The sequence below is a fragment of the Salvelinus fontinalis genome, chromosome 31 (genome assembly GCF_029448725.1).
Source record: "Salvelinus fontinalis isolate EN_2023a chromosome 31, ASM2944872v1, whole genome shotgun sequence".
Classification (NCBI taxonomy): domain Eukaryota; kingdom Metazoa; phylum Chordata; class Actinopteri; order Salmoniformes; family Salmonidae; genus Salvelinus; species Salvelinus fontinalis.
This window is the reverse complement of record NC_074695.1, coordinates 27,762,533-27,775,934: the sequence shown is the minus strand read 5'-3', so window position 1 is coordinate 27,775,934 and position 13,402 is coordinate 27,762,533. Positions and strand designations below refer to the sequence as shown.

General features: G+C 42.4%; 1 protein-coding gene across 5 annotated transcripts in view; it reads left to right on the top strand.

Annotated features, from left to right (window-relative positions):
* The window catches only part of LOC129829967 (histone deacetylase 7-like), a 103,751-nt gene that overhangs the window by 24,446 nt on the left and 65,903 nt on the right, over positions 1-13,402 (top strand). For 4 of the 5 annotated variants that reach the window (XM_055892033.1, XM_055892031.1, XM_055892032.1 and 1 more), the window contains exon 1: positions 3,233-3,453. In XM_055892033.1, coding sequence (XP_055748008.1) covers positions 3,435-3,453 — 19 coding nt within the window. In that variant the 5' untranslated portion in view covers positions 3,233-3,434. Of the gene's footprint in view, positions 1-3,232; positions 3,454-13,402 lie in introns of those variants that run through there. The other variant, XM_055892030.1, reaches the window with a different exon arrangement.

Sequence of the window (13,402 nt, the reverse complement as noted above, 5' to 3'; positions counted from 1 at the left end):
TACATACCCACTCTAGCAGGACCTCAGCCATGTATTTAGTCATGTTAATGATAAACACATTCACTGTGTTTATGTTACATACCCACTCTAGTAGGACCTCAGCCATGTATTTAGTCAGGGTAATGATAAACACGTTCACTGTGTTTATGTTACATACCCACTCTAGCAGGACCTCAGCCATGTATTTAGTCATGTTAATGATAAACACGTTCACTGTGTTTATGTTACATACCCACTCTAGTAGGACCTCAGCCATGTATTTAGTCATGTTAATGATAAACACATTCACTGTGTTTATGTTACATACCCACTCTAGTAGGACCTCAGCCATGTATTTAGTCAGGGTAATGATAAACACGTTCACTGTGTTTATGTTACATACCCACTCTAGTAGGACCTCAGCCATGTATTTAGTCATGTTAATGATAAACACATTCACTGTGTTTGTTACATACCCACTCTAGTAGGACCTCAGCCATGTATTTAGTCATGTTAATGATAAACACGTTCACTGTGTTTATGTTACATACCCACTCTAGTAGGACCTCAGCCATGTATTTAGTCATGTTAATGATAAACACATTCACTGTGTTTGTTACATACCCACTCTAGTAGGACCTCAGCCATGTATTTAGTCATGTTAATGATAAACACGTTCACTGTGTTTATGTTACATACCCACTCTAGTAGGACCTCAGCCATGTATTTAGTCATGTTAATGATAAACACATTCACTGTGTTTATGTTACATACCCACTCTAGTAGGACCTCAGCCATGTATTTAGTCAGGGTAATGATAAACACGTTCACTGTGTTTATGTTACATACCCACTCTAGTAGGACCTCAGCCATGTATTTAGTCATGTTAATGATAAACACATTCACTGTGTTTATGTTACATACCCACTCTAGTAGGACCTCAGCCATGTATTTAGTCATGTTAATGATAAACACATTCACTGTGTTTATGTTACATACCCACTCTAGTAGGACCTCAGCCATGTATTTAGTCAGGGTAATGATAAACACGTTCACTGTGTTTATGTTACATACCCACTCTAGTAGGACCTCAGCCATGTATTTAGTCATGTTAATGATAAACACGTTCACTGTGTTTGTTACATACCCACTCTAGTAGGACCTCAGCCATGTATTTAGTCATGTTAATGATAAACACATTCACTGTGTTTATGTTACATACCCACTCTAGTAGGACCTCAGCCATGTATTTAGTCATGTTAATGATAAACACATTCACTGTGTTTATGTTACATACCCACTCTAGTAGGACCTCAGCCATGTATTTAGTCAGGGTAATGATAAACACATTCACTGTGTTTATGTTACATACCCACTCTAGTAGGACCTCAGCCATGTATTTAGTCATGTTAATGATAAACACGTTCACTGTGTTTATGTTACATACCCACTCTAGTAGGACCTCAGCCATGTATTTAGTCATGTTAATGATAAACACATTCACTGTGTTTATGTTACATACCCACTCTAGTAGGACCTCAGCCATGTATTTAGTCATGTTAATGATAAACACATTCACTGTGTTTATGTTACATACCCACTCTAGTAGGACCTCAGCCATGTATTTAGTCATGTTAATGATAAACACGTTCACTGTGTTTATGTTACATACCCACTCTAGTAGGACCTCAGCCATGTATTTAGTCATGTTAATGATAAACACATTCACTGTGTTTATGTTACATACCCACTCTAGTAGGACCTCAGCCATGTATTTAGTCATGTTAATGATAAACACGTTCACTGTGTTTATGTTACATACCCACTCTAGTAGGACCTCAGCCATGTATTTAGTCAGGGTAATGATAAACACGTTCACTGTGTTTATGTTACATACCCACTCTAGTAGGACCTCAGCCATGTATTTAGTCAGGGTAATGATAAACACGTTCACTGTGTTTATGTTACATACCCACTCTAGTAGGACCTCAGCCATGTATTTAGTCAGGGTAATGATAAACACGTTCACTGTGTTTATGTTACATACCCACTCTAGTAGGACCTCAGCCATGTATTTAGTCAGGGTAATGATAAACACATTCACTGTGTTTATGTTACATACCCACTCTAGTAGGACCTCAGCCATGTATTTAGTCATGTTAATGATAAACACGTTCACTGTGTTTATGTTACATACCCACTCTAGTAGGACCTCAGCCATGTATTTAGTCAGGGTAATGATAAACACATTCACTGTGTTTATGTTACATACCCACTCTAGTAGGACCTCAGCCATGTATTTAGTCATGTTAATGATAAACACGTTCACTGTGTTTGTCGTGCTGCTCTGCCGACAGTGACGCACAGCATTGTTTTATTTTTCCAGAATGAAATTCATCTGGCTTGAACAGCCTTCATAACCTGCAGCCAATTTATCAAGTCGTATTACAGTAATGAATGTGAAGGGCTTGGACTGTTTTTGTTAATGGAACTCTGCTCTCTAGTTTGATCCACAAGACTGCAGACTATTTAGTCAAACTGACCCAGTCAACAGTTAACTAACAATTAGCTAATCATCCCATCTACTATCAGCTCTCCACAGTGTGAGACGGGCAGCTCCACAAGAGACATGTTAATCCATGTCCCCCTGGTTCACCTTTCCCCCTGGAGAAGAAATTGAATTAGGGTGAAATCCATCCCCTTGTGTGTGCAGTCAGACTGGGGACAGACTACTGCCTGTTGTGGCTCAGCAGCAAAGGATAAACAGGGAGTACTGGGGGAGCTACTGTTATCACAAGATATGATTTGTGTATGTGTGCATTCTTAGCAGTGAAACAGTGATGTTGGTATACATTAGGACAAACAGCAGGGCTAAACATCTCTTATCTTTACCATTGTTGTTTTGTATATCATTGTTTGCAGTCGAGGCATAGTTTGTTTTCTATGTGGATGTCATTCTTTTTGCTCTTTTAAATTATTTTTGCATCTGTGTTTTGCCTCCTGATATAGTGTTTCCTGTCATTGTCTTTAGTAGACTGCCTCCGGCCCTCTCCGAGCAGTGCAGGTCCCTCCTACCTTAACCCCCCCGCCGCAGCTCCGCTCTCTCACTCACACACACTGCTACCCACACTCTAATCCTCTCTTTCTCTTCCTCCACTCTCCGCTTCAGCTTCTGAGGCAACTCTGACATAAGCTGCCCCAGAGTCAGCAATAGGGGGGGGGGGGGGGGCAACTGCGTACAGGCTGGGCATACGTGTGACTGTGAGAGTGAGAGGGAGAGTCCACAAGTCAGCTCAGTGGTTCATCTCTTTCTCCCACTTCCTCACTCTCCCTCTGTGCCTTTTGTTCCCGCCCCTCACTTTCTCCCTGCTAGCCTGGATAGAGGGAGCTGACACTGTACCTGCCTGCTGTGGACTGGATATGGCGTAGAGACACCCTGACACTAAACTAACTGGATGTTCACCCTACGAACTGGTAAGACCCTGCTTCAGCTCTACTCTGTGATAGTATGCACCAGAAAAATAAGATTCCAAAAGGGTTTTTCGGCTGTCCCCCTTTTGGATTCCATGTAGAACCCTCTGTGGAAAGGATTCTATATGGAACACAAAAGGGTTCTACCTGCAACCAAAAAAGGTTCTTCAAAGGGTTCTCCTATGGGGACAGCCGAAGAACCCTTTAAGGTTCTAGATATAACTTTTTTCCCCCACGATTGTGGAAGGACAAAGTCTCTATGTTGAAATGCCTTATTTTGTGTGTGAGAACTGGCTGTTAATATAACAAGTCACTGGTGTAATAACTTTATGTTCTATGTAAACTTTAGTTTTTTAAGTCTGGCTTTAGATATTAACTTTGTACCCAGTAAAAGTGCTCTCTCACTCTATCATTCTCGCCCTTTCCCTGGCTTCTCTCTTCTCCCCCGGCTCATTATGCATCCCCCTGCTCATGTTACCGGCTTCCTCCTGTGGTTTTCAGCACAGGTTTCTCCTCTGCTCTGAGTGTGCTCCCACGCTCCCTCAAAGAAAGGAAGGAAAACAATGAGAAGCATTTGCGGAGCCACAAGATGGAGCTGCTTTAGTTTGGCCTGTGTCTTTAATAGTGTGGAACATTTAAGTGTGGCTTTTTTTGTTGCTTGTTTTGTTGTTTTTGGAAGAACGTTTTCTTTTTGGGGCAGAGGGGTGAGAAAATTGGAAACAGACCCACCCACACTTTAGTGAGTCAGCCCGCATTTGTGGAGTGTTAACTTTAAGAGGGCAGAAAAATGGTCAAAGAGAGGACCTGCTAAAGGCAGAAAGAATTTGTTTTTGGTTATTCTGTTGATGTTGACTTAATCCCCTTAGTTTACATGTGCTTAGGAACCGGAGAGGAGGGTGCTCTGGCCTCTGCCATGGGCTTTTTTGAAAGGGAGGGAGTGGCTTGTGTTCATCTGGGACAATCCCAAGTGCTGAGTGCTGAGATCTTCCTCACCCTGCTCCCAAACACTCTGTTACCCTTTGCATACACAACTGTTGGAGGGGTAGCAGAGTTAACTTGACTGAGCGTAGGCTGGGGGAAGTCGATGTGTAGCCGCTGACGGTGTCCTGCATGTTATCATAATAACACCAGGGGTTTGTTATGGCAATACATACAGTATTTAACCACCTTGTCACTACAAACTCAAAATCGATCACTCTCCACAATGAACCGCATGCAGATTTGTTTTACGTTCATATACTGTACAAACAGACAATCTCAAAGAATGCTTTCTATCTAATCTTAGTTGTTAGACTTGTGTATTTTTGTCACCGACCGTAACCGGTACCTTAATCATGCTGATAATGTGGCGTGCACCTCACTTTAGAGTAGCCTATCATTAGAGTAGCCTATCATTAGAGTAGCCTATCATTAGAGTAGCCTATCATTAGAGTAGCCTATCATTAGAGTAGCCTATCATTAGAGTAGCCTATCATTAGAGTAGCCTATCATTCCCTGTCCACATCCCTTACATTCCACTCTGATCCTATCAATTTATCTAACTTTCTATCCATGTAGCCTTTGTCTTCTCCCTCAATCTGACTGTTGCTGTCTGTCACTCATCCATCTCTCTCCCCAGCCCTCTTCCTCCCTGCTGGCAGGGCAGCCTGTGTAGTCAGTGATAAGGGGCAACAGCAGTAGCCCTTCCTGTCCTGGCAGGAAGTGTTGATTTCCACTCCAGTCTCTGGGCAACCCTGTGCTGCGTCCACTGGGAACCTCCTTCCACTCTCCGCATGTGAACAGCTCGCAACACACATCATACGCATGCACACACACCCACACACAATTATTTTGATCAGAGTGGCTGTGATTTAATGCCCTACTGAGTAACACCTCATTCAGACTGGAGGTAGCATAGTGGTGTGGAGGGTGCACAATGGCTGTGTGTGCTGGGTCTGAGCTGTGTCTATAGCTGTAGGTCAGGAAGGGTTAAGGGGTCACATGGAGCCCAGGAGCAGGAGTTCAGAGCAGGATATCCTGTCAGGATATGGTTCTCTCTCCCCTCTATTCCCAAGCACGGAGGGCTGTGTTGGAGCTTGGAGTCAAAGCTGAGAGTGAAGGCAGGGGGCAGGGTGGGTATTGGTCTGGTGTAAAATGTCACTCACGTCTCAAAACACATGGAGCGACACAAAGTTTGCACGTTGCCATCCAAGGGTTGTGTATCTATGGCAAACTTGTTTGGTGTATTTGATGTTGGACAATAGACAATGGTAGGCCTGATTTGTGCCTTGTGAATCAATATGGAAGTTGGGAAATTATAGCCTACCTGTTGTTTTGTTGTGTTTGGTATTCCAGAGATGTTCTTATCCCTGTGGAGTCCACATGAAGTCTTTAAGTGAAGAGGTGATTCAGATGAAGGGGTTGTGAGGCCAGGGTTGAGAGTAATGAGGTGGAGTTAGAGGGGTCATGGAGAAGATGAAGCTACAGGGCAGCAGATGGTCCAGAGCAGACAGATAAAACTGGAGTGATTTCCTACCTTACTGCCTGCCCTCCTCTGGTGATAGAGTGTAACTACAGATGCTGAAGTTCAGGCCTGATAAGTGTTGATTGTTACAATCAGAAAGTATTTTAACTTAGTACTCGTGTGACATTTTATATAATTCTAGGTACATACAGTTATCACATACAAGGACTAGATAGGCAACAGTTTCCTTGGAATCATACAAGTAACCGATGCAAAGAGAGACAAAGGAAAGTCAGCAGGAGAGAGAGTGACAGGCTGTTTTTGGATCTCCGTTTCCAACACCCACCTCCTTTGTCTTGTTATTGTTGAGAATGGTGTGTTGAGATATGAAATCTCATTCTGAATGTCATTACAGATATTGTGGTGCCCCTCTGGGATTCCCCCTGGGCTATTTTGTTCTCTCGTACCGTATTGATATTGTCAACATATTGTCTACAAAAAAATGCATGAAATCAGTGTCAAGTTCCATTTGAGTAGGAGATTTACTTTGCGTAACTTTTTTTTTCATGACAACAGTTGAGGTTAATAACTATTCTAGAGAGACCACCGCGTGGGCTGTTTCCTTTGGTTTTGGAAAGTGCCTCTATGAGCCTGGTGGGGTACTGAGTGTGAACAGAGCTGCTGATAATGTCGAGGATGAGCTGCTGTAACCAAGACGTTCCAGTTGGACCTCTGACACAGCCGTATGTTTCAGACGCTCGCTCTCACACACCCGCCCACCACTTAGTGAATGAATGGACACTAAAAAAACATGGGAAATGTGTTATGCGTGTCCCTGTAAATTTGTGTGTATGAAGTATCTGTGTATGAAGTAGATGATGTACGTGTGACGGATAAGCAAGGGCCAACTGACATACAGTATGCTCACCATCATGCTCCTAATTGGTGTCCACTCCAGTAATGTATGTGTACAGGGATGTTTTGGTTTCTGTACTGTAAGATGAAGGGATACTACTGTAAATAAACCTGATGGAACTTTGCCTCAGTGACAGGATTTTACCGAACAGGTTCCGGTTCGACTGTTTCTTCATGTAGCCATATAACAGAGAACAGAGTGCATCGTTTTACTACAAACAGTGTGCACAGTAGTTTTACCATATTGTGCAGAACCACACACAGGGTTAAGAGGAAAGCATTATATTTGTTTTATCATAAAACCAAAGAAGACCCCCAGAAATGGCCTATTCCTAACCGACTGAGCACTTTTCTCATTTAAAACTTGGAACATGGGATTTCCACCAAGGTGCTGAGTGCTTGTCAGAGAGTTGAAATTATTTGCCAGGCCTTACTGTTGTACAGCATGTGCTTTAGTCTTGCAGCAGCATTGGAATATTGGCTTGGTGTAGATGTGGAATGACTCACAATCCTGTACTGTAAACCCAGACCACACCCTCCCTCACTGCTGCTCCCTGCTTTTACAAAGCTAGCACACCCTGTTATCCAATTTCTGTCAACCTCTTTCAAACACACACACAGTACACGCATGCACACACAGACATGCGACTCCACCCTTCTCTAAACTTCCACTGATCTCATTCTCAAAAAAACTGTCCTGTATAAAAGTCCCTTCTCTCTCGCTCGCTCTCTCGCTCTCAAAATACTCTTAGTGTTATAACTGTATGGCTGGTTATAACTGTATGGCTGGTTATAACTGTATGGCTGCTTCCACAACTCCTTATCCAATATTCATCACATTCCTGTTGGCTTCTTAAAGGGAAGGACCATGCTGGCCACTGGGACCTCACAGCAGACACACTACTCCCTCCTCTCCCTTTCCATCTTTTACTTTTTTTCTCTCACACTGCAGTAACAAAGTAGAAGCCTATCAATTGACATACACTGAGTGTACAAAACATTAAGGATATCTACTATTTCCTTGACTTGACTGACCAGGTGCAACTCAATATTAGGAAGGTGTCCTTAATGTTTCGTAAGTGTATATTTCTCTGTTTCACTTTCCCACGGGCTAGTGTTTCTGTTCTAGGATATTTACCAGGAGGTTTTCTGCATATAGTCACTACACTACTGATACTATTCACACTATTGTGTTTCATATTGGTGAACTATGAGTCATATTCAACAGATTTAAAATCATCTAATTTAAATACACTCAAGTAAATGCACAGTACTGAATTTTCACAAGCAGACAAATGCATACTGTCCACACATGTAGCTAACATAAAGCCCAACAGTGCCTTGATCTAAACAGCCTCATGAAGTTTGATTCAGTGGAAAGTCTCTTAACAGCTGGTCTACAGAACTCATGTAGTTACATCTGTTTCTATATTGAATTAAAATGCTCGTAATTACCAACTTGCTGCTTTAGGAGGACTTTGTGCCTCGGTTCTCTGTTAAGCGCAGAACAGAAGTGGTTCTCTTTTAAGCACAGAACAGAAGTGATTCTCTTTTAAGCACAGAACAGAAGTGATTCTCTTTTAAGCACAGAACAGAAGTGATTCTCTTTTAAGCACAGAACAGAAGTGGTTCTCTTTGAAGCACAGAACAGAAGTGGTTCTCTTTGAAGCACAGAACAGAAGTGGTTCTCTTTTAAGCACAGAACAGAAGTGATTCTCTTTTAAGCACAGAACAGAAGTGGTTCTCTTTTAAGCACAGAACAGAAGTGATTCTCTTTTAAGCACAGAACAGAAGTGATTCTCTTTTAAGCACAGAACAGAAGTGATTCTCTTTTAAGCACAGAACAGAAGTGATTCTCTTTTAAGCACAGAACAGAAGTGGTTCTCTTTTAAGCACAGAACAGAAGTGATTCTCTTTTAAGCACAGAACAGAAGTGATTCTCTTTTAAGCACAGAACAGAAGTGGTTCTCTTTTAAGCACAGAACAGAAGTGATTCTCTTTTAAGCACAGAACAGAAGTGATTCTCTTTTAAGCACAGAACAGAAGTGATTCTCTTTTAAGCACAGAACAGAAGTGGTTCTCTTTGAAGCACAGAACAGAAGTGGTTCTCTTTGAAGCACAGAACAGAAGTGGTTCTCTTTGAAGCACAGAACAGAAGTGATTCACGGCAGGAAAACATATTTCACACAAATATAGAAATATAGATAAATTCACAAATTTTAATTCTAAAAAGCTCTATTCAGGAAGAAACCCATTCATAACCATGTCTATATTTAGATAGTGAGAAAACAACATTTGTATTTTTTAAACCATATACACTTAGACGCTGAATTGGTGTGGATATCTCTGTTCTTGATCATTTGTTCAGTGGTGATGGAGTAGGGCTACAAGGCATCATTTATACAACAGAATGTTAAGTTGTGTGTGTAAAGATCAGTTGAGAGGCAGGGTGTTACATGAGTTGTGGTAAGCTGCAGGCTGTCTGCCTGACATTTTACACTACACAACAACCACCACTGTTGGCAACCTCTGCACTCCCGGTAGCTGAATGCCACATCGAATCGGATTAAACTCCCTAAATGGATGGCTTTATAGCTGTGCTACCCCTTCGCTGGTCATCTTGATCAGACATTGTACTAGACATCAGAAAAACTAAAAGTCCCTGTTTGTGAATGAGTGTGTGCGTGTGTTTCTGTGTGTTGGAGACAAGAGTGTAGAGTAGATGCATTGAGGCCAGGGCAGGCGGAGAGAGATGTAATCGGATATAGTTGTTTCATATGACCGGGTTTGCAGGCTGGCTGGCATTCAAGGGCCAAGAGGTTTCACTAAAGGTCACAATGACAAAGACACACTGTGCTTGTGTTGTGTGTGCCTGACTGACTGACTGAAGGCTGACATACACTTCTGTATACTATATGTGTATGAAGGTACACTACCGATCAAAAGTTTTAGAACACAAAGGGAAGCACAGCCGAGAGCTGCCCAGTGACACGAGCCTACCAGCTCAAATAAGCAAAGAGAAACAACAGTCCATCATTACTTTAAGACATGAAGGTCAGTCAATGCGGGAAAAAAGTTTCTTCAAGTGCAGTCGCAAAAACCATCAAGCGCTATGATAAAACTGGCTCTCAAGTGATAATGGCGCTGAAGAAGAAGGCAGAGGTTTTACGTGTCCCCAACCAATTGTTTTTTTGTTTGTTTATTTGGGTTTTTTGTAACTGATTTTTTAAAACTTGTTTTGTACATAATGTTGCCGCTACCGTCTCTTATGACCGAAAATAACTTCTGGACATCAGGACTGCGATTACTCACCACAGACTGGCAGAATCCTTTTTTCCTTTAAGGAGCCCGACGTGAACGATATACTGCTTTCTTGAGAACGAGCCCAGATCCTCGTGATTTGCGTGAAGAGGAGGCAGAGAAAAAGGGGCCAGCCAAAGGGCGGGCTGCCTTCTGAGAATTCCTAGGTGATCGAATAAACCCCCACTTCCTTCCATTCTGCTAGCAAACGTGCAAACTTTGGAGAATAAAATAGATGACTTACGCGCAAGATTAAACAACCAACGGGACATTCAAAACTGTAATATCTTATGCTTCACGGAGTTGTGGCTGAACGACGACACTATCAACATACAGCTGGCTGGTTATACGCTGTACCGGCAGGATAGAACAGCGGCGTCTGGTGAGACAAGGGGTGGCCGGCTATGTATTTTTGTAAATAACTCTAGACTACCTTTACTCCACACACAGAGACACATACAAAGCTCTCACTCGCCCTCCATTTGGCAAATCTGACCATAATTATATCTTCCTGATTCCTGCTTACAAGCTAAAATTAACTAGATCAATAAAAAAGTGGTCAGATGAAGCAGATGCTAAGCTACATGACTGTTTTCCTAGCACAGACTGGAATATGTTCCGGGATTCCTCCGATGGCATTGAGGAGTACACCACATCAGTCATTGACTTCATCAATAAGTGCATCAATGAAGTCATCCCCACAGCGACTGTACGTACCCCAACCAGAAGCCATGGATTACAGGCAACATCCACACTGAGCTAAAGGCTAGAGCTGCCGCTTTCAAGGAGCAGGACTCTAAACCGCAAGTTTATAAGAAATCCCGCTATGTCCTCTGACAAATCATCAAACAGGCAAAGCTTCAATACAGGACTAAGATTGAATCAGACTACACCGGTTCTGACGCTCGTCGGATGTGGCAGGGCTTGCAAACCATTACAGATTACAAAAGGGAAGCACAGCCGAGAGCTGCCCAGTGACACGAGCCTACCAGACAAGCTAAACTACTTCTATGCTCGCTTCGAGGCAAATGGCACTGAAATATGCATGAGAGCACCAGCTGTTCCGGGAGACTGTGTGATCATGGTCTCCGCAGCCGATGTGAGTAAGACCTTTAAACAGGTCAACATTCTCAAAGCCGCAGGGCCAGACAGTTTACCAGGACGTATACTGAGAGCATGCGCTGACCAACTGGCAAGTGTCTTCACTAACATTTTCAACCTCTCCCTGTCCGAGTGTAATACCAACATGTTTTAAGCAGACCACCATAGTGCCTGTGCCCAAGAACGCTAAGGTAACCTGCCTAAATGACTACCGACCCGTAGCACTCACATCTGTAGCCATGAAGTGCTTTGAAAGGTTGGTCATGGCTCACAGCAACACCATTATCCCAGAAACCCTAGACCCACTCCAATTTGCATACTGCCCCAACAGATCCACAGATAATACAAAGCTTTCATCAAGGCAAAGGGTGGCTATTTGAAGAATCTCAAATATAAAATATATTTTGATTTAACACTTTTTTGGTTACTACATGATTTCATATGTGTTGTGTCATAGTGTTGATGTCTTCACTATTATTCTACTATGTAGAAAATAGTAAAAATAAAGAAAAACCCTTGAATGAGTAGGTGTTCTGAAACTTTGGGCCGGTAGTGTATGTCGGGAGGTTAAGGTTCTATCTGCATTTTTGTCAACATGTAATTATTGACGTAGCCTTGTTCTGTTCAATGTTCTCTACCTATATATTTCTCTAAATACCTCAATTCAAATTGCTGAAACCATTCAAACCAATGAGGGTTCGGAACTTTGAAGCCAGTTCTCAGAATCATCTTTTTGCAGATAGAACCTTATATATTTTAGATCCCAGTGCCACTGATCCCAGTGCAGTTCAGTTCAGTTGTTCAGTTTTAGCATGGTTTCTATCCCTTTCGACTCACATGATTGACTTTGACTTAAATTAACACATCAGACATGTCATGATCAGGAACTACATTTCAGCAAAAAGACATAGGCTAACAGTTGACTGCGCTGTTACTGCCATTCTGAGACGTAGGGCTGACTAAGACTATCTAATTAAACGGATAAAGTTAGCTGAATCTAAATTTGACCTTGTATTTCATTGATGATTTAGAGTGTGTGTGTGTGTGTCTGCCTGCCTGCTCAGAGACAATAACCAGTACTGAAGGTTTAGGCTAGAGGCTGGGCTCAGTGTTTACTCTAACCCGTGTGCCGCATGGTGCCACAGCATGGAGCTTGGTGTCCCAGGAGCCCAGCTGAGCCCGCCTGGTACCCAGACAATGGCTGCCTTCATCCTGGCTTCCTCCTCCCTCCATCCCTGTCTGCCTCCATCCTCTCTGGACCACCTTGTGATCTGGGGCAGAGGTTGGGGCAGAGGTCTGGGGCAGAGGTCTGATCGTGAAAGGCCTAAAATAATATCTGTTTCTAGTTAAATGACTTGAAATATACAGAAAAGTACATCTTGCCTATTCTAATGTAACTTAGAGGAAGCCCACGATCTTGCCGTGGAACTTGGTTTGGGATTTGAGAGTACTCATCTTGCATCTTTTTGGAAGCTTTGACTTATTTTGCGTAGTGATCTGACATTTAAAACTGTGTATGAGAGAGTGAATCCTTGTCAGTTTGTGTTATTGTGCAGGTGGTAGTTAACTACGCACATATAGAACACAGCTGACCACATCCTGTACATATAGAACTAACATAGAGGCCTCTTCCTCTCAAATTAACTGGCATCTGAACACTGCTAAGAATCTTACAAAAAATACATTTCAACATGTTTTCACCGTGCTCTCTCTGAGTCTAGCTTCTGTTTGGACATTTTGTATCAATTTGATTCAATTATATTCTTGGAAATCTAAAGAGTGTGTTGCATTGGCTTTCAAAGATTGTTATCAAAATTAGGCACTGCTTCATCTGGGGAAAATAAAACAGTTTAGCATCAGTCTAGAGAAACAGATTGGCCACTGCTGTCTTTTCCATTTGGGTGTTACATACGCCGTGGTTCACCTTATCAACCAGCTAATTATTAGAATCAGGTTTGCTAGATTGGGGTTGGAGCAAAAACCTACAGAACGGCTGCAGGGCTGGAGAGCCCTGGTTTAGGCTACTACATGATATTTGATTTTTCCCTATACCCACCATGAGGTTGCTACAACCTAGCCAACAAATGATGGTTTACAATGTAGGTGCACAGGTCATGAACATTCTTAGTAATTAAGGTGACAGACCGTGACATTCAATAACGCCTTGTACACTCTTGCCTGCATCTAGCTGAT